The following is a 27,224-nucleotide window of genomic DNA, read 5'->3' as shown; positions in this document are numbered from 1 at the left end:
AGATGATGCCCTTATTTGCAATGAGAAAGATGTTCGGTTGTTCTTCAATTAAAGCCAAAACTAAATGGTCTATAAACTACAAAATGAGAGAATTTGAGACCACACGACTCTAAAATCAAGCCTCACGCCTCTGAATCTGAGCCATACGCCACCAAAGCTGGGGCTAAGAAGTCGAGCCGCACTAACCAAAACGAACCAAAATTGAGTCGCATGACTCTAAACTGATCCACCAGCATCTGACATTATGCCGAAGGAGCGAACAAACTTCCAAAAGCAGGTGTACGTGATAAACGCTGCTAAATCTGCTAAATCAAACTGATCAATGAAATATATGTTGAAAGAGAAAAAGATAACGTACCTTGGAACTATCCGTTGCCTCCAAAGAAAGCAACTTGCACAGTTATCACGAAAATTACACAGCGAGAGGCTAACGCCCTAATCTCTACGGAAAATAAAAGCGCACTGATCGATTATTTCAGAGGAACAAGAGAAAAAAAACTGATATGTATCAAAAAGTGGAAGGAAAAATCGCAAACGATTTTTTTTTTTCAGCGAGAAGAAGCGTGTCGGCGGTGAGCGATAACAGAAGGACGTCGGCGTCGGCACACACGTCGCCCACCAAAAGCAGACTCAAGCAGGAGCTGCTTGACGCGGTCAAACGTGCGGACGACGATCAGACCATAGCCATGCAGGTGAGTCAGTCACCCTCAAACTTTTTGACGAAACATAAAATCTCATCGATTCTCTCAATTTTGTAAAAATATTCAAAAACGACGGAAAAAACTATGTAGCTACAAAATATAAAAAAATTTAATTCCGTTAAATAAAATTTTCACGGGCAACAGGTCCAGGAACTGCTCCGTAAATACGGCAGCCTGAGCACCCTCGACAACGAGGACGACTACGCGCAGGCCCCGACGAAATTCGTCAGGCAAACGCCGCAACGCGTGTCCTACCGGAGTCCCAGGAAGGACTCGAGACCGGAGAATAACTTGTCGAAAATACCCGCCCCCGTCTCCTTCAAAGCCTGAAGGGCAGAGAAGACGAGAGACGGATCGACTATCGATCCTCCAGTAGTAGTCGCCGGACTGTCCGTCCGGTGGCGCCAGGTGCTATTTACCGTATAGTTCGTAGGCCAGATCGCGTATATCAGTTTTTTAAAAAAATTTCAACATTCCACCAGATGGCGTGGAGTGCGAAAACGCCTTTGTAGAGGAAGAAAGACACAGGGTGTTATTAGGAAGCAATATCATAGGCCCTAAGGTAGTTTTTTTTATATAACACTTACTGTAGTGTTAGTGTAGTCTAGTCTAACCGCACTTTTTTCAACCCTAACGAGGATACGTAAACGAGACGGTCTTGCCAATAATAGGTGGGCGTGCAAAAAAAAACATGACGTCAATAATTGATTATACTCAAAGTACAAACTTTTAATGTGGCCTCCGCCCGAGTCGAGAAACATCCCGAGAAGAAAAACGTCCAGGAAGCTCCCGACATATTTTTGACAAAAAAAAAAACGCGTAATCAAAATATATCGAAATTGCGGGGGAGGGGGTCGTTTTTACGGGGGCAAACAAAGAAAAAAATGTTTTTCCTCCGCTTCATCCTCTCCTCGCGTTACTAACCGCTTATTCGCGCGTAATTTTTTACGGTTTACCCTTACCACATAGGTGCTAACATTTATCGTTAATTTTGAATTTGAAATATAATGGCGAACAATTTATCTCTCGCGACCCCGCTCGTTTTACTTCAGAAAGGGGAACGTAGGTGGGCAGTACCTCATAAAAATGGACATATAAGAGTAAAACGAGGAGGGGTGAGCCCATATTCGTATAGTGGATCAAGTATAATATTATATTGTATTTAAGGAACAAATCAAACGCGTAGAAATCGTTCAAGTTGTTAGATATTTTTAAAAATCGGAAGAAATATTTTTGAAAAGGCTCAATGTTTCTAGCGACAGACTTAGAAATCACATTCCAACTTTCGTATTAAAAATAATTATAACCCACCAGTTTTATGATTTTTTGGACGAGAACAATTGTACAACATTTTATTATCGTGTATTATTATTACTATATACCTTAACCGGACTATACAATTTTTATTGTCTTATTTATTAATTTTACCTTTTATTGTTGCAATTTTACAATAAAAAAAAATGACTAATACATCTGGGTGAGTTTTATTTCCGTAAGTCATATGGGATGGATCTGGGACATGAAGGATTGATATGATATTACAATTATTTGAAATACTCGCAATACTTTCGAAAAACCGCATCCCAATGCCATTACAAATTAAACAAACATATTTCCGCCATTTTTTTTTTTATAAAAATGATTTTCGATAAAGAATTTCATTTTTAATTTCATACGCGAACCTCGCAATTAAAATACTTAAACTTAACGCGGGCGGGCAGTTTCAGCTCATTTTTTCTACTAAAATCAACGAAGGTTTTTTTTTTTAGAAAAAAACAGTGAAAGTAGTTGAAGAGAAAAGAAACGAAACGACGAGATTCATATTTTGAATTTTTAATCTTAATCTTATCCGTTAATTGATTTTTTTTTAAATTATTTTCAGCTTTTGTTCCGATGTGAAAGGTATAAACAAAAATTTACGAAAGCCGCTGTTGCTTTAATTGCTATTGATATTTTATATATTTATTATATTATACTATGCAGAAAACCTACGACTCCAAATTTATGTTGTAAAAAAAAAAACGGAAAAATGGCAATCAAGCACATAGTTACTGTACCCCTTAAGAAATAAAACATATATCACAGACGACTTGTTGTATTTTTTTGTCCAATTAAAAAATATATAGGTATTCAACCGTACCGGGTGTTCGAGTTTAACGTCTCCGAAAAAAAAATTCGTCAAAAATTCTGCTTCCCATCGAACGCCAAGTACCATTCGCGTCGAACTTTTAATTGAGAGGTTCGTAAGTTTTAGGCATTCTTTTCCCTGGCGTTGTCCACCTCCCTAAGTTCCATCGACGTTTTGCAACCGTCGCGGAATCTCAGCACGATATTGGTTTTCAACTGAATCTCCTCGATCGATTTGTAATCGCAGTAAATGCGCATGCGCCGTATCACGTTCGCCACTATCGTCTTCATCGCCATCATCGCGTACCTCATGCCTTTAACGAAATCGTCGCGGCACTTTTTTTTTTTTTTTTACTACTACTACTAATTTTATGTAACGCTTTTTTCCATTTCCTGCACACACGCCGTTAATAAGGCATACTTACCTGCGGCGATAAGGTGAAAATGACAAGATTAAGATGAACTATATAAACTTAATGCACTTCCACCGAGTGTAAATATAACACAATGACACACTGAAAACACAATGTTGACTGATGATGATATATGCGTTCGCTCACGCGAAAATGGAAGCAATGTTATTATCCCCATCCGAGACGAGCCGTATAATGTTTATGTGACGAACATCAAAATCACACGTATACCGATGGCACATTTAAAATTTATTTATAAAGTCTGTTCATAGATATGAGAAAGTGACTAACTGATACGAATTAAGGAAAGACCCGGGCGAGCCGTAAGAATAAAATATGGCCGAAAAGGAAACATACTATACATACATAAATACATACTTATGTATGTATTTATGTTTAAATCTAAAATAACATTACAAATTATTTTTATTACCTATTTAAATTACTTAAAATTATTCACATAATACATCAGTATCACTATCGCTATCATCGCCATCGCATATATGATTTCCAATACGGTATACGATTGTTCTGCTTTTTCTATATGTTTAACACAATTTGCCCAACTTTGTGGAGGGATGTTAAAAACTTCGGTTTCTATAAGTTTAAGGACATTGGAATTAACACGGTGAAAATAGTATATTATGCAACAAGTGCGGTAAACGGCATTTGACTCACGAGCTTTTAATAAACGAGTGAGTAAAAAAGTTTACCGAACGCTTTGCATATTATACTTTTTCTACGACCGTCAGTTTTTAGATACATTTTTGCAAAACAACACGAATACATTCACTGACATGGCCGTCAGAATTGATAAACGTCAAAATTCGTGACGTAGTAAAATGACGCTTCCCGCACGCTAGATCGGTTTACGACGAATGGCAGATTTCATTTGGTGCCAATCATGTTCAATGGGATTAAATATACAGTGGTAAGGTGGAAGCCTTAAAACTGCATGCCCTAGATTTTTTAAAATAATGATCACATACGTATTCCTTTTGTAGGTTCAAGCTTTGTAGAACCTGAATTAATTGCTTTTTGGTATAATCTTCGTGAAAAAAATGTCGTTTTTGGATCGCGTGGGGCAGGGGTTTTAGTCAACTGTCTTTTGTGATAACTTGCATTGTCCATTACAATGACGCTATTAGGAGGAATGTTTGGAACCCGCTTGTTTTTAAACCAACTTTCAAATAAATCGGCGGTGGTGTCTTCATGGTAATCCAGAGAAGAATCTTCTTTAATATTTTTCGCAGATAGAGAAAGTCCATTTGGAATTCAGCCATCTTTAGAGCCAGGCATGGAAAATAGTTATTCTTTTACCTCTTTGTGATGACGTGTTTGTTTTACACTTATCAGTTGAGTCAACCCGACCCTTTTCCGGGGTATCATAAGTGTCGAACCAGATATTCCGGTCGCCATTTCCGAATTCTAGAAGATTCCATTAAAACTTGCCTTTTATCAATTTTTTGAAATATAAAACCCATGTTTTGAATACACTTGCATAAGATAGTTCTGCCACATTTAACACCGGTTTCATCTTTTTCAAGCCTCCTAAGATATCTAATGTACGCGCGCTTTGTTTGTATTATATCTCGATCACTTTCATCTACACTCGAGAAAATGTCAGCATCGCTTTTTTTTTCCTCGCTGAAATGGGATTATTCACAATTTTCCATACAGTTGATGTTGGAATTTTAGGCAATGTGGTCTTTCTTCACGTTCAATGAGAGTCAAATAAACATTGTTTTTAACTTCCTTAGTCTCAATAGAATAGTGTTTTCTACATTTGGGCGGGAGCATCTCCTGAGATACACTAGACTCGCACATATTTAGCATAATTCGCACACCATTCAACACACACTGTGTTACACACGAAATAAGAATGATTACTAATAAACTTAAACTAAGTGGTATACCAAACCAAAGAATATTAAACACAGGTAGGTATAAAATTATTTTCTATTGCGGACCACAATTTTACCTGGCAGAGAAAGGCCATTTGAAATCCAACCATCTTTAACGCCAGCATGCAAAATAATTATTATTTTACCTTTTTTTGATTGCGCAGTCTCAATAGAATAGTGTTTTCTACATTTGGGCGGGAGCATCTCTTGAGATACACTAGACTCGCACATATTTTGCATAATTCGCACATAAGAATAATTACTAATGAACTTAAACTAAGTAGTATACCAAACTAAAGAATATTAAACACAGATAGGTATTACGGACCACAATTTTACCTGAATTTAAATTCCGAAACTTTAGGTAATAATCTTGTTGCATTGTATGTTAATGACCACCCATTGAAAAACAATTGGTCACTTTCTTATATCTATGAACAGACCATATCCTTTTAAACACAAAAGCACATAATAATTTGGTGTGACGCTAAACCTTTCCTAGATCCAATTCTTCAATTTAAAATTTCATTTAAGATTTGGAGGCTGGACTTAAATATGATATAGAATCTTAATTTTAAAACTGAAAAAAAGGTATGAGGTCATGTCGAACAAAATTTGTATCCCTATATAGAAATATTTTTACTTCAACTACTGCATTAAAATCAAGATAAATTTAAACTAACAACTCTTGACACATCTGAACTATCAACTATCTTTAATAGAAAAACTTCCAACATTAGCGTGCTTTAAGGTTTTTAATAGGTTGCCTCAGAATATAAAAAACAGTATGGTTGAATACAGAAAAAAAAACGGTTCAATTAATTTAAAAAAAAAAAAACATGATATATTTGTTTGAATGTCTTATTTACGTTGATGTGAGTTAATCTTTTCCCAATATATTTTTGATATCAACTGGTTTAACCTTAGTTTATTTACAGGTTTTAAGCTTTTCATAGAATTTTCAAAATAAGGAAATGTTATATTTTAAGAGAATTCGTTAGATCAAAACTAATTTTTTATTATTGTTTGAACAATAATAAAATAAACGAATGTATGTTTGTTCTAAAATAAATATAGTCAACCGCCACTATAAACCAAAAAAGCGTTAGTAAGTTATTGTTGTAAAGAAGGCAAAGACCTTGTCCAGCCGGGACAACAATGTACAGAGTATTTGTAAATGTCAACGAAAGGTCCCTACTTGACATTAAAATATTTCCACAACTATCGGGGAGATCTGGCTCCGTTGCATTTGGCAGCTAATTTTGGTTAAATTCGTTCCTTATTCCCACAAATGCATGAATAAAGTGCTAAAAATGCAGAGGCGTGCGCGTGACATAGATGAGACGGAAACGTCACTCACCGATGCAATTCCTGGGCCCGTACGAGAAGGGTATGTACGTGCATGGGTGCCGTTTTGCGATTTCCTCGGGTAGAAACCGGTCCGGATCAAACTTTAGCGGGTCGGGCCAGTACTTGGGATTGCGATGGATGAAAACGGTACCGAAGAATGCCGACGACCCCTTAGGCATGACTATGTCGCCTACAAAAAAAAAAAAACATAGAACATTGAGAATAAAATTTTAACGAATGTTCGTTTACAGAACACTTTTGGTTAACTCTCCGTATATTATACCGCTTGTCCTCTAAGCGCTCATATGTTTTTTTTTATAATAACTATTGAAACGTGTAGAAAAAAAATACTTATTAAAATTTTCCGGAAAGTTCCGAAAACGAAGAAAGATGCCAATTGTCGAAAAAATGATCATTTTAAAAAAGAAAACTCGCCCAAATCGAGATCCTCCGTGGCGGCCCTAAGGAAAAACGCCCCTACAGGAAACAGCCTGAGGGTTTCCTTGATAACCCTCTCCGTGTACTTCATAAGTGGTAAATCCTTGTACTCGGGCAACCTATCGTGACCCATTATCTCTATCACCTCGTTGTACACTTTGCCCTGAAATTTTTATTTAGCCACTTCGCCTTTAGGCGACTTTTTTTTTTCAAAACAAAAAAAACCGACCTGGATATCCTGAAACATGCCCAAAACGGCGAGCAAGAAACTAAGCGACGAGGCCGTTGTGTCGGTGCCCTAAAATAACAACAACGATATAAAAAAAAGATACTGCCGCCACCGTTTCGGCATCGGCAAACTCACGGCAAATAGGAAGATGTTCACCTCGTCCCGTAATTCGATTGCCGAAAAATCGGAATTCTGCATGATCAGATCCAAGAACGCCAATCTCTTGGGCGCATCTGAAATATATACGGAGTGTCTCAAAATTAATGGCCATTTTCCAAAACGAAAGCGATTTTTCTCAAAGGCTTTTTCCAGTCAACAAATTTCGTCAGCCCGTCCACGATCAGATCAGATCAAACGGCATAAGGGTTAGGCACGAAGCAAAACAAGTCTATTTGATAATTATTTTTATTAATATGCGGGACTTCAAGTCCAGAGCGAAAACGCCTTATGACGTCATGTCATGTCGGCCATTGGGAAATATTAAACTAACTTAAACTCTTTTACCAATTGATTCTATGGTATTGCTGATATTGTATTTAACAAATATTTGAATTTGAGAACTTGACTGTAGTTAATTTATATGTGTTATTATTGTTATTATCAATCTGAGTTAGTGCATTTAAAAAACATTTTGCAAGTGTGTTTCAGCTCGACTCGATTGTTTCATTTTTTTTTTAATAATTATTGCAACGTCGCCGTTTCAAATAAATAAACATTTTTGTAATCTGAAGCATAACCCCAAACCCCCATTTCCTTATTCATTTTCAACATGTTTCAAAATTATTTGGGACTTTTTTTCATTCGCCAAGCTAAAAAGAACAGAAACAAGCACAAAAACGTGAGAAGAAAAAGAAAAAAATAATAACTAAAAATAAATGCTTTTCCTTTCCTTTCCTTTGCTGTTTTTTTACTTTCCCGTTTTTTTTTAAAGTTTAATCGGCTATTTTTAATTATTATAATACCTGCGTGCATAGCAATGAAAAACAATGAGAACAAAAACCCAAACTACGATATCAATATTTATGCGGGGCACTCCGAAAAGTATTATATAAAATAATGATTTTGACACACGGTATAATGAATAATTTCGAGAGACTCCGTATATAGCTAGGAGAAAATACTCGGTACCAAATGCCGTTTTACCTTCGACTTTGGCCTCGGAATTTTTCCGCCTCTTTTTCAGTTCCATTTTCTCCTCGATCACCTATAATGCAACCGTTGAAAAACACTATATCGATCAATCGCGCAAACCGTGACTCAAGTATACTCCGTACCGGCTCAAATTGTAACAGGTCGACGTTCCTCCTACGAAATTTCGCAGGTAGGTGACATCGATAATCAAAAAATAAGAAGTCCAAACAATATTTGTTTTCATTACGTGATTAAGCACTTAATTATCTGGATTATTTGGTTGTTATATTAATTTAAAGCTAGGACTTACTGAATATCTGAAATTAATACTGAATTTTTACATATAACAATTTAAAATGGAGGAAAAACCTGCAGGTACGTATTTAAAAAAATTATATTATTTAAAAAAAAAAACAAAAAACAAAAAGTTTAGTTACCTTTTTTCCTTAATTCAGGCAAGTTTACATATACTTATTCTGTTTTTGTGCTTTGCGGTGTTTTTTTGTTGCAAAAACTGGCTGCTACTTTCTGGTGAAAATATAAAAAAATTGCAGTATTACTTAATCTTTTTCCTCTTCCCTTCTGTCTTTTTCGTATCAAAAAAGTTAATTAATTAAATCTCTAATCAAACTGCGTAAACTATAATTCATTAAACAAAGTAAATTTCTTTTAAATAAAACCGTAAATTGTATAATTGTTTTGCTGAATTTATTCATATATTTCTTTCTTAGTTTTTATTATTTATTATTATTTATATAATTATTGGATGAAACATATTTAAAAACTGCAGTGTACTAAATTTGGGTTCGGTGTAGCGCTCTACTTTGAAAAGATCAACAGAGAAATTTTATCCCCAACATTCGGGCAATGAACGTGTTGACGCGTAGTAGGAAAGAAAAAAGCGCGTCCGGAACATAGAAAGAAAGAAAACTAGAAAATGCTTAAGCCGGTACAGAGTATATCCGACGACACTACGGTTTCATTTTTTACCTTCTGTGCCAGTTGGTTGAAACGCCGCAGGTATTCTTTTAGCAAACGACCGCTTCCAAGGTTCCACACGAACTCGTTGTGATTCCAGATGTGGAAAATTTTTATGAAACACAATTCCATGATTCTGAAACAATGCGGTAACTTCACGGGGAGTCGCCTATATTGATAAACGACTTACTTGTCGAACAGTATAGCGTATTCCGCATCGGTTTTCTGGATGCTCAACTGCAGGCCCATTGCCGTCTCTGGCGGGGAAAAATAATTAAAAAAAAAAACGTTACTACTAGTAATATGTTTCGATAATTCCAAAACGGTAACTCGTTTCAAATTTAATAAATTGTATTCCGCCTATGGATGTGATAGATTTAGTAGTTTTTACCCGGAAACAGGTTAACTCACTGGTGAAACAAGATTTATTAGATTGCTTAATAGTATCTTTAGATCAAAATTATTTTGAATTTAATGGACAGATTTATATCTCTAAAGAAGGTTTGATTATTTGAAACCCACTTAGTCCCTTGTTAGCCGACATTTTTATGGATAATTTGGAAAATATCATACTAGAACATCCTTTAAGTAAATTTTTTTTATGGTGGTACAGATACGTGGATGATATCTTTGCTTGCTTTGTTGGAACGGACAGACAATTGAATTTTTTTTTAAATTACATTAATTAATTACATAATCGTATAAAATTCACTATCGAGATTGAACCAACCAAAACAAATTAGATTTTTCAATATATCTTATATATATATATATATATATATATATATATATATATATATATATATATATATATATATATATATATATATATATATATATATATATATATATATATATATATATATATATATATATATATATATATATATATATATATATATATATATATATATATATATATATATATATATATATATATATATATATATAATTTTTATAATTACATTTTTTTGTACTTAGACGTGCTGTAAACATTCACTAAAATAAAACAATCTACATATCTATGAGAAAAGTTTTGCAGAAGACGGGTTTTAAACATCGCTATCGCCGGGTATATTGCCGCGTATACTTTTTATATAACGTCATCAGTCAACGTCAACGTCAACGACCAAATGACCATGGGCATCGACTACTACGGAGTACTCCAAATACCGCGGACCAGTAACGACCTGGAGATCAAACGCGCGTACCGTAAGCTGGCGCTCGAGTTCAATCCTCAGAGGGTGCGCGGGAGCGACTCGGGGCAGGTGTTCGCCATCATCGGCGAGGCCTACGAAGTCCTCGTGGATCCCGCAACCCGGGCGATTTTCGATCGATTTGGCGAAGAGGGTTTGAAGAAAAACTACCGCTACCACGGCGACCCGATCAAGACTTACCGGTGTTTCTTCGGCACAGATTCGCCGTACGCCGACCTCTTGGTGCCTGGGCACCCGGTCGAATACCGGTAATGAATTTTATATACAGGGTGTGATTTCTTAGATAATTTCAAGTCGATTTAGGTTCGTTTCTTCTCATTTTAATTGTAACTGCTTTAGATATTTTGTTTTGGTAGAGGTCAACAACAACGACATAGTTTTTTTTTTATACTTTAGTCAACGGCATGTGGGTAAGCATGGTACTCAATATTTTTATCGAAACTAATACTGAATACTGAAAATCAAGATGAAAATGTTTGGACAATCAGTAACAATACATGGAGCATATGAAATGAGCAACAATGCAACTCGAGTACAGAAAGAACTCTTTAATACGTTAAACGATATACTGGACACTATAAAGGACAAGATATCGCGTTAATTGGAGATTTTAATGGTCATGTAAGAAAGGAAGACGAAGACATAGCGGGACGATTCGGAGAAGATGAAGATAAAAATGACAATGGAAATAGAATATTGGAAATATGTCGAGAACATGACTTGTTAATAACCGATACCAAATTCCAGCATAAGAATATACATGAGCAGTGGACTCCCCCCCCCATTTAACACTTGATCATAAAAACTTGATCTATATATATTTTTTATAAGTACTTATGATGGAAATTTGATCCCCCCAAACGGTGTTTTTAAATTTGATTTTAACAACATTTTTTTTATAATGAAAATTTTAAGCACTTTTAATTAAAAAATGGATTAAAAATCAACCGTCAGACAGAAATTTATGAAATTTTCAACATCCATGTCTATATTTTAAGAATATATACATAAGTTACATATATCATAAGTTAACAAATGAAAATTTAACTAATTTCCTGATAAAAAAAATCATGTTTTTTTTATCGGTCATTTTCTTTATCCATTTAAGTTTAAGCTTCCGGAAGAAAATTTCACTGCTCGCCATTAGTTTAAACAAAATTAATTTATTTATGACAGCGCGCCGAGCGCTGCGAAAGCGAAGCGCTGCCGAGCGTCTCGAACTGCGTTGAAGGTTTTATCAGTGATAATTTAAAATAATAGTACAAAATATTATAAAACAAATTTTATTATTATTTATGTTATTTTATTGTGATTATTATTAATAAAATTTTATTTTTTTAACAATGTTATAAAGAATACTATCAATTTTTTTTATTATTTTTAACAAACAGCGTAAATTTAGAAAAAAATAATCAGCTTTAAATTTTTAAAACTGTTAAGATCTATATTTATTTTTTCCAGGTAATTTAGCAAAATATTATTTTTAAATTTACTTGTCAACACTCCATCTTTAGTTAACAAAAGAAACACCTCTCCGTTACGATTTTCATTTGTTTTTCGCGTATCCAAGTAAATAACAAAATCGTATATATAATATCATTATATTTTTTATTTATATGTATAAGAAGTGCAGAAGGATGGTCATACCGATACAAGGAAATACTTTTCGCGGATGATCAAGTTATTTTTAGCACAAGAAAAAGAGGACATGGTACATACATGATAAGAAAGCTAAAGGAAGAATACGAACTGTGGGGACTGAACATGGAACTGATATGGAACAATACACTCACTAAAGAAAACAAAAAAAGAATTTTCCAAAGCATAATACAAAATATCAAATTATAATTATAAAAATAGAACGGTCGGATTGGAATTTATGAGAAGATGTCTACAAGTCACAAGAACTGACAAAATAAGAACTGCAGAAATTTGCCAACGAATGGGAATAGAATGCTCGGTAATAAGGAAATTAGAAATCAATGGTATGGTCACGTACAAAGAATGGCAGAACACAGGTGGCCAAAACGATTACTGGAATGGGAACCTTCAGGGAGAAGATGAATAGGACGGCCGGCACCAAGATGGGAGACATACATTGGACATGCGATGATTGAGAGAGATCTAAGAGTAGGGGACCGGAATGTAAGAGAACTGTAGAGGATAAAAACGGCGAACTCGTAAAGGAAAATGCCGATGGTACGCCGTTGCTTTTTTCAAAAATAATTTACATTTTAAAAATCGCGATTTATTACTTAGTAAAAATAACCTCTTGACTTTTTGCGGTCCGACAAAAGGTTAAAAAAACTTTTATGTGCATATTGCTAACCACCAACTTACCATGTTTCCACTCTGCCAATCGATTCTAAACTGACACCAAGTAAACCCAAATAACCAAAAAAAATTATCAAGGGATAACTAACAACCAAATGAAAGTTTTAAAATGAAATCTGAAAAAAATACATAAACATGCTTCGTATAACCCAATTAGTAGGAAGGAGTGACGACTTTTGCAGCCTCCGACCCTCGAGGAAACCTTAAGATAACGAAATCACATCATCGACAGATCGCGGAACAGGTTCTAACCAAAGATTTGCCGAATCCAAACTAATGAGAGAAATTTCGCCACTCACCTACAGATGGCGATACAAAGCCAAACTAACCATCACTCACCTGTTTCAAAAAAAGGAGGGTGCAGTATTCAGCTGAATGTTTTTTACAAATAAGTATTTACGTAACGAAACAAGAAACAGATTAGCTTTAAAAGATAGACACCCGGTATAAAAAAGTAACACGCTTGATGCAAAGGTCACTTGATTAGCTTCCCGTTGATTTCCTGCTTTATTTACCAACGTACCGGAACACCGTGATCGGATTTCGTATAAAATTTTGCACTAAAACACTGACATAAAAAAAATTTACGAACGTTATACAGGGTAAATCGAAAATATGAAATCTTACATTAAATGAAGTAATAATTTTTACAAGTTCTTGAGAATTTATGTTATTAATGATAATTATTAACTTCATATAATATAAAATAATAATATAAAACATAAAAATATGCTATCACATTAAATAATTAATAATATCCTAATTTAATGAAAACATTTTCTTAGCTTTCACGTATCTGCGTCATCGCAATATAAAAATTGCACTTTTTTGCAAATTGTTTTTACAAAATCCGACCGCGGTGCGCCAAATAATAAAACAACGAAACTCCTTGTCGATCCGTTACTTCGAAATTTTTTGAATAACCGTTTAAACCACGAAACAGCTACGCGGCAAAATTACCGAAACAGCCACCCGTCACGCACCCGTTGGCGTTGACGTTGCGCGAGGTGTTCTTCGGCGGCGTGAAGAAAATGAAGATACGTCGACTGACGTACGTCGACGCGCGTCGCGACAGAACCGAACCGAGAGAGAAAATTTTAACGATACCGATCCAGCCGGGCCTGAGGGCGGGTACCGAAATAGTGTTCGCCGACGAAGGGGACGACGACCCCGCCTTTTTACCGGCCGACGTCATATTCGTAACTGAAGACAAGCCGGACGATACGTTCGCGAGACGCGGCGACGATTTGGTGATGACGGTGAAGGTGTCACTCGAAGACGCCCTAATCGGATCCGTTGTCACTATCACCACGATCGATCGTAGGGTGATCAGGGTGCCATTAACGGACGTGGTGACACCCACTTATAAGAAAATCGTGGTTGGCGAAGGATTGCCGATATTGGAACGGTATCCCGAGAGCGGAAACCTGATTCTCGAGTTTGAGGTCGAGTTCCCTGAATATTTGACTGCTGCGTCGAAGCAGATGCTCAAAGAAGCATTCGGGGCGATAAAGACAGGAACAACACTACAAAATCAAGTCAACCGAGTGGTTTTGGCGGATAAAATGAAGAGGGTGAAGGAGAGCGAACAATTACCGAGCGTAGTTTAATCCACTCATCGATGTCGTTGTTTTGGCGTCATTAAAAGTTATATATCCCAAACGCGGCATTTCATTTTATTAGTTTACCCCAAGTAGCAGACGCTCGTCAAAGTGACCTCATTTTCGAGTCATAAGTGGTAGTTACTCGTGAATGGTCCGAAAAACACGTCAAATTGACGTCAAAAAAAGGATATATTACAAAAATGACCTCAGAATGTCGCCATAAAATGAATTGATCAATTCCAGATATGGACTTTAAACTAAATAATTAACTTAAACTATTACCAAATTTTTCTATTTAAAACTATGACGTAGGAGAATGTCCAAATAGTGTGTCAAAATAATGTATCTCGTTTATTATTATTTTCAGACAAATGTTGAATACAAAAGGTATAGATGAGATTAAAAGAAACAATTTATAATTATTTTCAAATATACAGGGTGATTAATAAATGTATGGAAAATCACACTTATATATTTTCAATTGAACACCTTGTATATTATGGCACTACCTTTTATACTCAATCGCCAAATATGGGGTTCTTATGGTCTATACCGAGTGTTTTCGGATTTACACCCTGTGTTTAATAACCTATATTTTTGACGCGGTTTCCAACAACTGTAATTTTATTTTACCTATAATTTTATAAAATACTACCGTCTATATTCGTCTTGAAGTTAGTCCAAATCATTTATACAGGGTAAGTCAAAATGAAAAATACTAATTTTCGTGAAAAAATCAAATAGAAGTCCCTGATAATTATACTTCCATTACTATTTTTTTAAAAGAAAAGCTCAGCTTTATTTAATTTAATTTAATTCACTTCACTTACTTTAATTTACTCTTTTTTCCCGCGCCAAAAAGGAAAAAAAAACAATTTAAAAATCGTTACATTCTTCGGCAGTAATGACCAAAATCTCACTTTAAGTTGACGTAAAAAAGATGTCACTTAACTGACAAAAATTGAACACATTAATTGATGTAAAAAACACATCACTTAGATGATCATTAGTCAGAGACATTAGTAGGTCCATTTCACGTCCTGCTTACGTAATATATAACGTCATTTTCGTCATTTGGTGAATATTTAATGACGTCATTTTGACGTCCCTCTGTTACCTGGGAAGGGAATGGAAACTTAAAATCATAGTATCATTACAAATGCACAGGTGTTCGTATTCATTGTTTTTTAGGCGAGACCTGTACAAAATTCCGGGCATAATTTCAAAGATTTAGTCTTACCCATCTCTGTACTCACAACGTAACTTCAATATTAAAAAGGAAATTGGAAAAAGTTTGGGAGGTATAAAAACTTCTGAACCAAACAGTGAAAAAAATAAATTTATATCTTTGCGTGCGTGAACCAAAGTTTTTGGAAATAATATTTCATAGTTATTTATAAATTTTAAGAAGCCTTACGAAACTGCCTTCTCTCAAACCATTAGTACTTGGATTTATTTAATTCTAATACTGCGTGGGAGAACATTTGACAATTCAATTCTTACAGTATTCGAGACGCGTCTATATCTAAGGCTCTACGCACTGGAGTTTCTATTGACATAATAAATAAGTAGAAAATAAATGCTCTGTGATATTTAAGGTTACAGATTTTTAATTTTGTTGTCCCCTTCATATATAAATATAACATTAAAACCAAAGCATATTTGCAGAAATATTACTTTTAACATCTAATATTGATCTCGTAGGGAAGGTGCGAATATAATCAAGAAATTAAACGATCTTCTAAGTGAAGTTCAGTAGAGATAAGTAACACCCTAATAAAATTATCATCTTTTAGAAGATTAATTTCCTCCATATTTTTTTGTAAATTTGCATCTTGTGTTGGAGATCATCCAAAATTTCCTCAACGAAATCGAGAAGTTTTTGTTTGTGTGTTTTTTGGTGACTATAAATATGAAGGGATCGAATCGATACCGAAGATTTTCGATTCGAATCTTATAAAAAAAAATTGTACACTCATGTAAAATCATGGTTCAATTTTGATTTTTTTTTGTTGGATAGGTCTCTGAAACATGCACTAAAACCTTGTTTTGCTTATTGTTTCAAGTTAAAGTCATGGCCAACTGAGATTATTTAACAAAAGAGAGAGGAGAGAGTGCTATTGCGGATTAAAAAAAAATGAATAAATTCGCAGGAGTACCTAGAACTAAACTGAACCAATGTTTCAATAGAGGGTATTTGAAATATCGTTTACGTTTTTGATTACGGTTTGATTTTTTTTTTGTTGGATAGATCTCTCAAAAAAGCAATAAAACCTTATGCTTCTTGTTACATCTACCTGAAGTCAAGGCTATTAAGGATTTCTTTAAGATTAAAGTGTAAACGAATTCTTATTTAGGACTACATAAAACTTATGTTCGAATACAGGATGCTCGAAATATAGAGGGCGCCTCGCTTAAGCATTACTCCTGAAGAATGTTTGTTTATGGCTCAATTTTGATAATTCTTTTTTTTTTTAATTCTCATCTAATAACAAAAATAACAGAAACGTCAAAATTGATTGACGTCGGCATACTGTATCCTTTGTAAAACCACCACAAATTTGTAATATCTTAAATCACATACAAAATAATCGTTATTTGCAAGGGTTACAATATTTATTTTTTAAAACATTAAAAACTTTGGTCTAGTTACTTTTAGGTAGTCCTGAATACGAATCTGTTGAAATTTTCAATTTGAGAAAATCTCTAAAAGTACTTCTCGAATTTTCGCTTCAAATAACTGTATCAGTTTGACTTTAATCGATGCTCTATAAAAATCCAGCAAAAAATAATTATAAGATAGTTGGTTTTATGTGGTCCTGAATAAAAATTCGTTGACACTTTTCGATATTTGACATCAAAAATTAGGTTGATGTAAAAAGAAACATAAGGTTTTGGTGCGTTTTTGAGAGATGTTTCCAACAAAAAAAGTTATCAAAATGAAACCGCAATCAAAGATTTTACAACGATGTGCAGCCTTAAGCGGGGCGTAAATGCGTAAATGTACCCCTGAATAAGAATTCGTTGCCAATTTATTTATTTTTTTAATTTTTAAGAGGTCTATCCAACAAAAGAAATTATCGAAATTGATCCATAAACAAAAACGTCACAAGTGTGTGCAGTTCTTAAGTGGAAAACAATGTATAAAAAGACATTCTTAGAAAGATAGCTAATGATGACGTCACTAACGCGCGTCGTATTTCCAAAACCGCGTACCATATCTACTTCGAACGGGCTCCATGTACCAAGAATTCATTTATGTATTTTAAATGTTGATCGATAAAATAAAATATCCGTCCAGCCACCTCATAGTGTTTTAATTTTTGATCGACATCTTACGCAACATGCATCGGTGAGCTAAGAGAAAATTAAATAACATAATGGTCCTAGGTTTTATTGGTTTAAGGGCCTACTTCACTTACCTGCAGCACTGCAATTATATACCGTTATACCACAGAACTGTGAAAAGGACATCAACAACTGACCATAAAAGCAATTATTACATTGTAATGGATAATTTAATTGCTCCGATGGTCCAAACATTTACGGCGGGCGCAAAAGTTTTTGAAATGTATTTTCAAGACCCATAAAATATTTTATTGAAAGTTTTGAAGCGAGAGTGTGCTTACCGCAGACAATGTCGAGCGTGCATCTGGCGACCAACGTCAGAGTGTCCATTTTCTTGCCACGATGCTGCTCCAAAATGTCGGTCAACACGCGACTCTGTTCGGCGAACACCTCGACGAACGAGTCGAGGATTTTTTGATTAAAAGACGGCATTATTGCCTTACGATGCTTGCGCCACATGGGACCTGAAATATGAAGAACTTTTTTTTTCTCCACCCACCTAGTAGCGTAAAAATAAATTAGGGCATTCCTCAATTACAGATATTTATTGTTTTATAACTATGTTTCAACGTTTTTGAGATATATTTAATATTGTCTACAGGCGAGTGAAATTGGATAACTTTCTTTCTCGAAAAATGCCTTTGTAACAAATTTTAATGTAGTGGTTGAGATAAAAGTAAATGAAATTTAAAAATATACACAGAGTGATTGAAATCTTTCTTCTTTCTTCTTCAGCCTCTAGACATCCACTCCTGGACCTAGGTCTCTTCCAGTGATTTCCATGCCAACCTTTGCTGTGCGGTTTGCATCCAGTTTTTTCCAGCATGTCATCGATCCATCTCGCTTGAGGACCCGCCACACTTCTTTTCGTTCTCCTTGGACGCCACTGCATTAGTGTTTTGGTCCATTTCAGATTGTTTCTAGCAACGTGTCCTGCCCAACGCCACCTGAGACTCACTATCGACTCCACAACGTCACAGACCCCTGTTCTTCTCCTTATTTTTTCGTTTCTGATCCTCTCTCTTAGGCTTACGCCCAGCATTGCTCTCTCTATTGCTCTTTGACAGACTCGGAGTCGATTTACACTGCCCCCTGTAAGTGTCACAGTCTCGAGTCCGTATATTGTTACTGGGAGGATACACAAATTGTGACCTTCTTTTTCAAATTCACTGGTATAGTCGGGTTGCGGAAGATATAGCTAAGTTTCCCGAATGCTATCCAGGTGAGATTGATTCTTCGGGTGATCTCTGCTGTCTGATTTTCTTTCTCAAGCTGGATGTTGTGTCCTAGATATATATATCCCTTGACATTTTCTAGCTCGTGATTTTCAATGGAGAGCTTTATATTGTCAGGGCTCAGAAGTTTAGTTTTTTGGAGGTTAATTTTGGGGCCTACAGCTTGGGAAGCAGTTCTTGAATCATTGTTGTCAACTCATTTGTGTTGTTGCTGAAGAGAACGATGTCATCCGCAAATCGTAAGTGGTTGAGGCGTTTCCCGTCTATATCGATACCCTAGGATTATGAGTGCTTTTTTGAGTGTCTCTCCTCCCATTTTAAGCATCTCGCTTGTGATTTGATCCTCTCCTGGTGCCTTACAATTTTTGAGCTGTTTCAGAGCTTAAATTTCAAAGCCGCTTGTTCGCCAATAGTTTAATCAATCAAAATGATAAAAGAAAATATCTCAACTTCTTGCTTTTAACTCGGTCGTGACTTCACTACATTTTTCAATAAGTCACATTTTCATGCTATGTTATCCGCTGCGGTCGCAGTGAAATTTAGATCGAACAAACTCTACCTGATTCACAAACACTTTAATTTTCTAAATTAATAAAAAATAATTTTCTAAACAAACAAATTTTTTCACAAACTTTTTTTAACATAATTTTCATAAATAGGGCAGAAAAAGTTACGCAATTCAACAAACCTACGTATATGTGTTTTTAGACCCAGCTAGAGCCTTTGACCGTGTCAGACTGAGAGAACTGATAAAAAACAAACAAACTCACCCCACGTAGTATATAGAGACATGGAGACGGCCTAAGCGCTCTACTATCAATAATAATAGATCAAATTGTACAGAATATAAAAGATGCAGGACAAGGATACAGGCTTTTAACGAAACTGATAAAAATTTGTGTGTTGTGCAACTTTGATCTCGGACAATGAAGACCAACGGTAAAAGAGTAAAATATACACACAAAAAAACACACACAAAAAATACATTTGTAATAAATGACGAAATAATTAAGCAAGTACCAAAGTTCGAATATCTTGGGGTGGAATTTTCTAGTCACGGGTTGTCATTTGGAATAATAAAGGCTTGTGTTGTGACCTATTAGAACATATCCTTTCGGGACAATAGCCGATACAGCGGGATGGCTACAGAAATGAGATCAATAGCAAGAAAAACATCGCTTGACAGACTGCCGAGTGCTCACATAAGAGAGCCGTGCAGTGGGTAAAACAGAGAAGAAGGCAGCCAGCTGACAGAACTAAGCAAAATTGCAACTAATCAAAACTGCACTTCTTCGCTGGCACCTTAACAATAGTTTGACCCTTATTTATGAGTACGAATGCCATCTTGTTATTAACAAAGATATTTTTGTTCGTTTAATTTTATATGTCAGAACGGTTTAAAATAACCAAAAGTAAAGTAAGTCAACTGTCGTCCAATGTACCACAAAAGTATTTGTAATTTTGATAATTTAGAATATTCTCTTATTTGATAGTTTCCTTATTGTTGAATAAAAAAACTGTAATGTTTTATAAATGTAAAGTGAGAAACTACCGACGTCTTTAAGCGATGTTTGAGATGGGTACATTATAAAAAGAAATGGTCGAGTTGTCAAACATGCAATATATCAGTTTTGATCAGATAAATCTCCCAAATAGGTTTTACAGTGTATTTATGTCAATTAACGTATGTTTGCCGCAGATATGTTCCGAACATTTGGCAACGTGCGTTACTTGTTAGCCATAGATGATATGATAGGATAAGATGACCTTTTTCATTCAGCATCGGGGTGGGGCTCAAGATTTACTAATTAGATTCTATATTAGTTAAAAAGCACCGTGTATATAAAAATAGGAGAAAATTTTCTCTTATTTTCTTAACTATGTACAGTGCTGTCAAGTTAAAGTTTTAACCTGGAGCGGTCATCAATCCGTGGCCTATGCAATCGACAAGGTGTTTGTACAGGTAGTCCTTTTCGACCATTTTCGGATTATTTAGCATCTTCTCGATGTAGCTGGGCTCCTGGAGGCAATAAAGAAGACGACTACCGAACCATAGTTTGGTGACCTTAGGAAATCGGGCCTGCAACTTTGTCAATCTGCTGTAGATCTCTGAAACAATCGGAAATGTTACAGTTCTTGATTGTCCGAGAGCAGGAAACCAGAGAGGATTGTTCGTTACATTCAGGACGTGCTACCACGGTGACGTCATCCAATTTTCCATTACAGGGCATTGTATCGTGTGTCTCAAAGTATCGTACGACCGAAAATATTGTGGATTTATTGCTTTGAAGTTTCAACTACTTTACAGTACCTTAACCGCAGACCTTCGCAGGACCGTGGTAAAACCCATCCCAACAGATGTTTGCTGCGGGGTATTTTCGAATAAGTAGAAGCGTTTATTTTAACCTCAGGTGATTTGTATCGTTCTTAGGAGTTTAATCTAAATTGCAATATGTTCGTATATATTACGGAGTAATATTTATATACGTATTTATGTACCTGATTCTCGAGCTTTAACCCTGCGAGGCTGTTTCCACAGGATAGTTCAAAGGGTAAGGGTCTTACAAGTAAGTTTGGAAATAATCATTTTTGTCTTGTGTGTCTATCGATTAACAACAATTCTTCTGTATTTTTGTGTCTTATACATAGTTCATCGATTTGTATATAGACCATATTTGCTATTCGGTAGCACAACAAAAGTGACATGGAATCTTGAGATTACCCCCGTATCATTGTATATTTAAACCAATTGAGATGATTTGGAAGAAATTACACTGCACCAAAATTTAGTGAGGTAGCTAAAATATCAGTACAAAGCTGGTACAAAACTAGGCGACAACAGTAGCGATAGTGACGATTTTTTAAGTCACTGATAAATTACTATTACTATATTAATTATTTTGTATATTAATAATGAAACTATGTAGAAACGTAATAAATTGTACTAGGCGAAAAAGATTCAAAACATACTTATATCCCGCTTGCTAGTGTAGGTAGAAAAATTCCTAGGATGGTCCTGGTATGGTTACGGTTAAGGATCTGCTTGACAGGGTGCTATATAAGGGGCTGCGGTTTTGGAGTAATAACCAATAGGCAAAGTTAATCACGAGTTCGGTTGTAAAAACACAATATTTCTGGTCATGGTATATATCCGTCCGTTTCGGCTTTTGACACACCCTCCCCGAAAACTAATTACGAGATTCATATCTATTGTTACTGGGTAAGCCCAACAGCCAACAATTTGTTCTTGGGTAAGGGAGAAGACGACTGATATCAGTGGAAGTGTTGGACATCCTTTATCAAAACCAGATTGTTTCTACTTTTGATAAACTGAAGAGGAAGTTCCGTTTCTGATACTCTGTTCTACAATACCGACGCACTGTGGGCCGATTGCCCAAACTAGGTTGCATTAATTCGATTATTTTCTAGTAACTTAAATACCTTAAAAAAATTTATTATTTGGGGCTATACATTGCCGGTAAATAATAATGCAATTTTTTTCAACTTTCCAGCGTTGCCACATTAGTATTTTTCGGAGTATATTTTAAAGATATACCAAAACAAGAATAAAAAAAATTGGAAACATTTTGCAATTACTGCACAGTTCTATTCAAAAAGCTTCTACAGTCACGTGAAATAATTTAACTGTATTTATGGAAACAGAAAACGTACTAGTTAACAACTTCCAAATATATGAACTATTTATCTAAATTAAATTAACTCATTGAAAATATAACTATTTTATTAAAACAACACAGCAAGCAAGATATCATACTAAACACAAAAAACTTAAAGGATAAGACAAAGCCTTAGAATTGGCTTATAAATAAACTTTTGGTAGATATGTTTTCTACTTCACATACCTTTTTTAAACCTAAAACCCACTAGGTAAAATATAATTTTAGTCATTCTCGCTGTCATGACATGTCAGACTCACTACCCATATACTCAAAGTTATATTCGGAGGTCTCCGAAAAATAGTCATTTTTTGTAAGGCATCGAAGCTCTGGGCCTTTAAGTAGAGCCAATATATCAAATGATAGTGGTTTTTTTGATCTTACAGTTTTTTGCCGGTAACTGGCTATAACGGGGTCAGAGGACACTAATAACATTCGCATCATTCGTGGCAATGCGCGAATTTTTTTGGGTGTGATGCTCGCGATATCGCCGGCAATGTTTATGACGTGCCTCTTGGGCCTCTTCAGAGAGCTGCCCAATAGGCCCAACACAATGTTTAATAATATCTGTGGAATGGTACAGCAGTTTGTGGACGGTTATGGGCGTATAATACCACGAGTAAAGACTTAAATATTTTAAATATTTCTTCTACAAGGTTTTTCTTACTAGAGACACTTCAGAATTGAATCAATGTTTTTTTCGATATTTCGAACATTTCTAAAAACGAAAAAACAAAAGTAGTCTTGCAATTTTGAGTTTAAACGTGTGTATAAGATGAAAACAATATGCATAAAAATGATGCAATATAATTGGCTCATTGTGCATCATGCGATAAACAACTTTAAGAGCATATTAATTGTTAATATTTTTATCACTCAGAGGTTGACATTTTTAACTGGCATAAGTTTTGCTATTATTTGCGACATTTTTGGCTAAGAGCTTTTAGTAGTTTACACCCTTGCCTAATAAAAAATGTATATTTTTGCTTGGCACTCGTTGGCCTTCATATTTTTTTTCTCTATAGAATTTGAAAAATTTAATATTAACGGTACTTACCCCGTCACTTCTTGTCAAATCGCAGAAAAAATACAAACATTCTAATTGCATGTACAGGTCTAAACTAATTAACAGGACTGACATCAGTTGTCAAATACTTAAAGCGGCATTTGTTTTCAACGCCTACTAAGCCATTTAAAAAGTACGAAAACTTCGATATTTTATTGAAGCGATCGCAATGAAAATAGACTTTCTTTTAAACATCTGATATTTATAAAAAATTCTCGGTAAAATATTTTTAGAAAGCAATACTGTTTTTATATGTTTCAGTATATTCTTAATTTAACAACATTGACAAATTTTGCATTTTTAATAATGATTTATTGCAACCTAGTTTATGCATGGGGGCCACAGTGCGACGAGTCACTTGTTTTATTGCCTTTTATTTCGATATTTGCCGTCAGAAGCCGACACAGACAGATAAACCGTAACTAATATCAAATATCTGGATTGAGTGGGCCGTGGTACGTCACACTATCGTCAATAGTTTGCCTTCGCCGGGCGTATAGTGCTCTCTTACTATCCGGTCGACACATAAACAGGTAAGCGGCACCGATGATCGGCAAATTAATAGGTCCGGGCACGTTCCACGACTGGATGAACATTTTCCGTTTTCTCCACAGAAAGTTCACGTAGAAGGCAGTCAGGGTGACGAAAAAAGCGAGGAATATAATCAACTGGACGTCGCTCGCCAGCAATTTGGGATTTGGGAGCACCTTTGGTTTCGCCATTCTGTAACGTAATCATCACCGATTAAATAACTTTAATTGACCGAAAAAGAAAAGCTACGCATAAACAAAAAACAAAGAAAACGGAAATAATAAGCACGGGAATTAATATAACAAATATAATTATAAAAAGTTTTTGAACAATAATTGTTAAATTAAGATTTTCGAAAAAACGTAATATTGTTTACAACAAGATGGCGGAAAAAATAACAAAGAAAGGCGAGGGAATGTTGAATTTTGATTTTAAGTTTGTGGAAAAAATAAATAAGAAATAAGAGCTAACACTTCAGATTTTCAGGAAATTATATATTTTGACATGACAATTGTTTCGACAACACATTTGATAAAGACATTGTGTTGTCGAAACAATTGTCATGTTAAAATATATATTTTATTTTATTATTATTATTTATATTATATATTTTGACATGACAATTGTTCCGACAACACATTTGATAAAGACATTGTGCTGTCGAAACAATTGTCATGTTAAAATATATATTTTATTTTATTATTATTATTTATATTATATATTTTGACATGACAATTGTTTCGACAACACATTTGATAAAGACATTGTGTTGTCGAAACAATTGTCATGTTAAAATATATATTTTATTTTATTATTATTATTATTTATATTATATATTTTGACATGACAATTGTTTCGACAACACATTTGATAAAGACATTGTGTTGTCGAAACAATTGTCATGTTAAAATATATAATTTCGTGAAATTCTGAACTTTCAGTTCTTATTTATTTTGAAAAATGGATTTTCATCAAGTAAAAGCCACCTCAGTTCAAATTTTATACTAACTATATGGCTATATTCAAATAAATTAACGAAGACATACTAGAAATCCTGAAAATACTAAACAGTGTTAAATGCTGATTGTCTTGGGCAATACTTATGTGGCAAAATTTTCGAATAAATAATAGAAAACAACAAAACTTGAGAACGCTTAAAAAGGGTTGCGGTTATCAAACACACAATTACCAAAACTTCGGTCGAAATATAACGCGCAAATAAGAAAAAGGAAAGCAAAAAATGTCTTTCGGAGAAACCTAGTAGGATTATTTTCTTAACACAAAATTAAAATAAATGCATAAGACACAGAGCCGCTCATTTATCCACAATCTGTTCCAATTTTCTTACCGTCTATTTGTTAAAAAGAAAACCAAAAGCAAACAATAAATACATGCTACAGAAACAAATAAATATCCTTCAAAAACGTTACATTTCTTAGTTCGTTAATCATTTTACCCGTCCACCTATCACGAGATCGCGATCCCTGATGGGAGCTTAGTCGCCCCTAAAAGCGCCTCGCTCGAACGGGGTTTATAGCTTTCGTTCCGTAAATTAATTACACCTTTGACCCACATTACAATAATGCTGCTATTGTTTCGACACGAAAATCTATTGCTCGTGCTGAAATGATGCTGCTCAATGCCTATCCGGCGTTTTTATTTCAACGAACAATGTGGAATTATGTTAAGCCCTCGTAAATATATGCGTTGTCGAGACGACAATAAAATTCGAAAAATATTCATAAATTTCATCCAATTTACAACCAAGTCGTCTCGAATACAAAACTACCGAATTTTCGAGTCGAAGCTAGTTTCCGATTCAGCGAACGTTCCAAAGTTCCCACTTATTAAAAGTAGCGAAATTATCAATATTGCACACCAACGTTTAAAACAACTCGGAAAAGTTGTTCTAGAAAAAGGCGCGCCTAATTTAATTTGCGAAATCAAAAAATCCTAAAGTTTTGACTATTAGTTTTTATTAGCATTTTCTTAAATATTGTCACGCCACTGGATACCTAAATCGTTAAAAAAATAATGCAAAATTTCATAATTTTAGTGTCAATTGTAGTTTTTTGCATTGTGTCATAAATTAATTATTAATTAAATTAATTTAATTAATTTTGAGCCCAACCTCATACGAACTTCGTCAATTTTGCAACGAACGTACCAAAACTTCCAAGCATGAATTTTAATTTTTTGGTAATTTGGTAAAGATGTAAAGAACCAAATCAAACATTACTCATGAATAGACTTCTCACTCCTGCGAGTCTATGCATTTTTATGACCCAACGGCCTTTGTGTCAGAATGTGAATTAACTGTTTTTCGTTCCACGTTCGAATTCACTTGATAAATTGAAACAAACATGAAAATGTACGAAATTCGGGTTTAGTACGGTACCTGTAAAACTATATAGAAAATGCTCCACCGTAGGAAAAAAAATGGGAAACTAGGAGTCGCGATTTGTTGGTCGAATCACTACTGCCCGTCACCGCGTTCAACTGAGGTTCATATTTCACCACTGAACGTGTCAAGGTGGAGGATACCACTAGCTACAGACCCATTATATAGTTGCACCTTGTCTCCTCGCTAACACGCCCAATTACGCAAAATGGACACCCCGCCGCCCCCCTGTCCTTTGGTGTTTTCCGTAAGAAAATTGCTAAATATCGTTCGCCTAATTGTCGACGCTGGTACAGTTGTTGTTTTGTTATACGCGGCGCACACAATTAAATGAAAATTCCTGCGGCGAATACGTAAAATGTAAAGCCGGCTTCTGGGAAAACTGCGCCGTCCTGCAACGGGGCGACAAATGAAAATCGACAGGTTCGCGAAAAAAAACCCCGCGGTCTGCCAGCGAGGTATATACTTCGGTTCGAATTCTATATACCGTTCGTATGCATTGTAGCTGCCGTCAAGTGCGTTTTTTTTTTCATTTGCAAA

General features: G+C 35.0%; 3 protein-coding genes across 7 annotated transcripts in view; 2 read left to right on the top strand and 1 right to left on the bottom strand.

The window, feature by feature from the left end:
- Positions 1-2,332, top strand: part of LOC132706539 (GAS2-like protein pickled eggs) — a 98,028-nt gene extending 95,696 nt beyond the window's left edge. For all 5 annotated transcript variants that reach the window (XM_060677917.1, XM_060677916.1, XM_060677918.1 and 2 more), the window contains 2 exons: positions 553-692; positions 846-2,332. In XM_060677917.1, the coding sequence (XP_060533900.1) occupies positions 553-692; positions 846-1,031 (326 nt within the window). In that variant the 3' untranslated portion in view covers positions 1,032-2,332. The remainder of the gene's footprint in view (positions 1-552; positions 693-845) is intronic.
- Positions 2,333-2,780: 448 nt separating this feature from the next.
- On the bottom strand, positions 2,781-26,821 carry LOC132706541 (cytochrome P450 4C1-like). Its single transcript, XM_060677921.1, has 12 exons — positions 26,682-26,821; positions 24,264-24,475; positions 20,921-21,118; positions 18,056-18,238; positions 9,462-9,528; positions 9,284-9,407; positions 8,306-8,366; positions 7,298-7,395; positions 7,163-7,231; positions 6,931-7,096; positions 6,506-6,685; positions 2,781-3,142 (listed from the first exon to the last, which is right to left on the bottom strand). Exons 2-12 carry the CDS (start codon positions 24,472-24,474, stop codon positions 2,952-2,954), a joined length of 1,548 nt encoding a protein of 515 aa, XP_060533904.1. The 5' UTR covers position 24,475; positions 26,682-26,821; the 3' UTR covers positions 2,781-2,951.
- Positions 10,256-18,039, top strand: LOC132706542 (dnaJ homolog subfamily B member 13-like). Its single transcript, XM_060677922.1, has 2 exons — positions 10,256-10,736; positions 13,766-18,039. Exons 1-2 carry the CDS (start codon positions 10,405-10,407, stop codon positions 14,430-14,432), a joined length of 999 nt encoding a protein of 332 aa, XP_060533905.1. The 5' UTR covers positions 10,256-10,404; the 3' UTR covers positions 14,433-18,039.
- Positions 26,822-27,224: the final 403 nt, after the last annotated feature.

The sequence above is a fragment of the Cylas formicarius genome, unplaced genomic scaffold, assembly GCF_029955315.1.
Source record: "Cylas formicarius isolate icCylForm1 unplaced genomic scaffold, icCylForm1.1 PGA_scaffold_8__14_contigs__length_24414737, whole genome shotgun sequence".
Classification (NCBI taxonomy): domain Eukaryota; kingdom Metazoa; phylum Arthropoda; class Insecta; order Coleoptera; family Brentidae; genus Cylas; species Cylas formicarius.
This window is presented reverse-complemented; position numbering and strand designations above follow the sequence as displayed.

What these genes read in the sequence shown, in the direction of transcription:
- LOC132706541 (XM_060677921.1), bottom strand. Translation starts at nt 24,474, where the DNA reads ATGGCGAAACCAAAGGTGCTCCCAAATCCCAAATTGCTGGCGAGCGAC. An exon ending in TTCCGAGGCCAAAGTCGAAG is followed by an intron (nt 7,396 to 8,305) that starts GTAAAACGGCAT and finishes TATATATTTCAG; the next exon opens with ATGCGCCCAAGAGATTGGCG. An exon ending in GCATGTTTCAGGATATCCAG is followed by an intron (nt 7,097 to 7,162) that starts GTCGGTTTTTTT and finishes TAAAAATTTCAG; the next exon opens with GGCAAAGTGTACAACGAGGT.
- LOC132706542 (XM_060677922.1), top strand. Translation starts at nt 10,405, where the DNA reads ATGACCATGGGCATCGACTACTACGGAGTACTCCAAATACCGCGGACC. An exon ending in GGGCACCCGGTCGAATACCG is followed by an intron (nt 10,737 to 13,765) that starts GTAATGAATTTT and finishes ACCACGAAACAG; the next exon opens with CTACGCGGCAAAATTACCGA.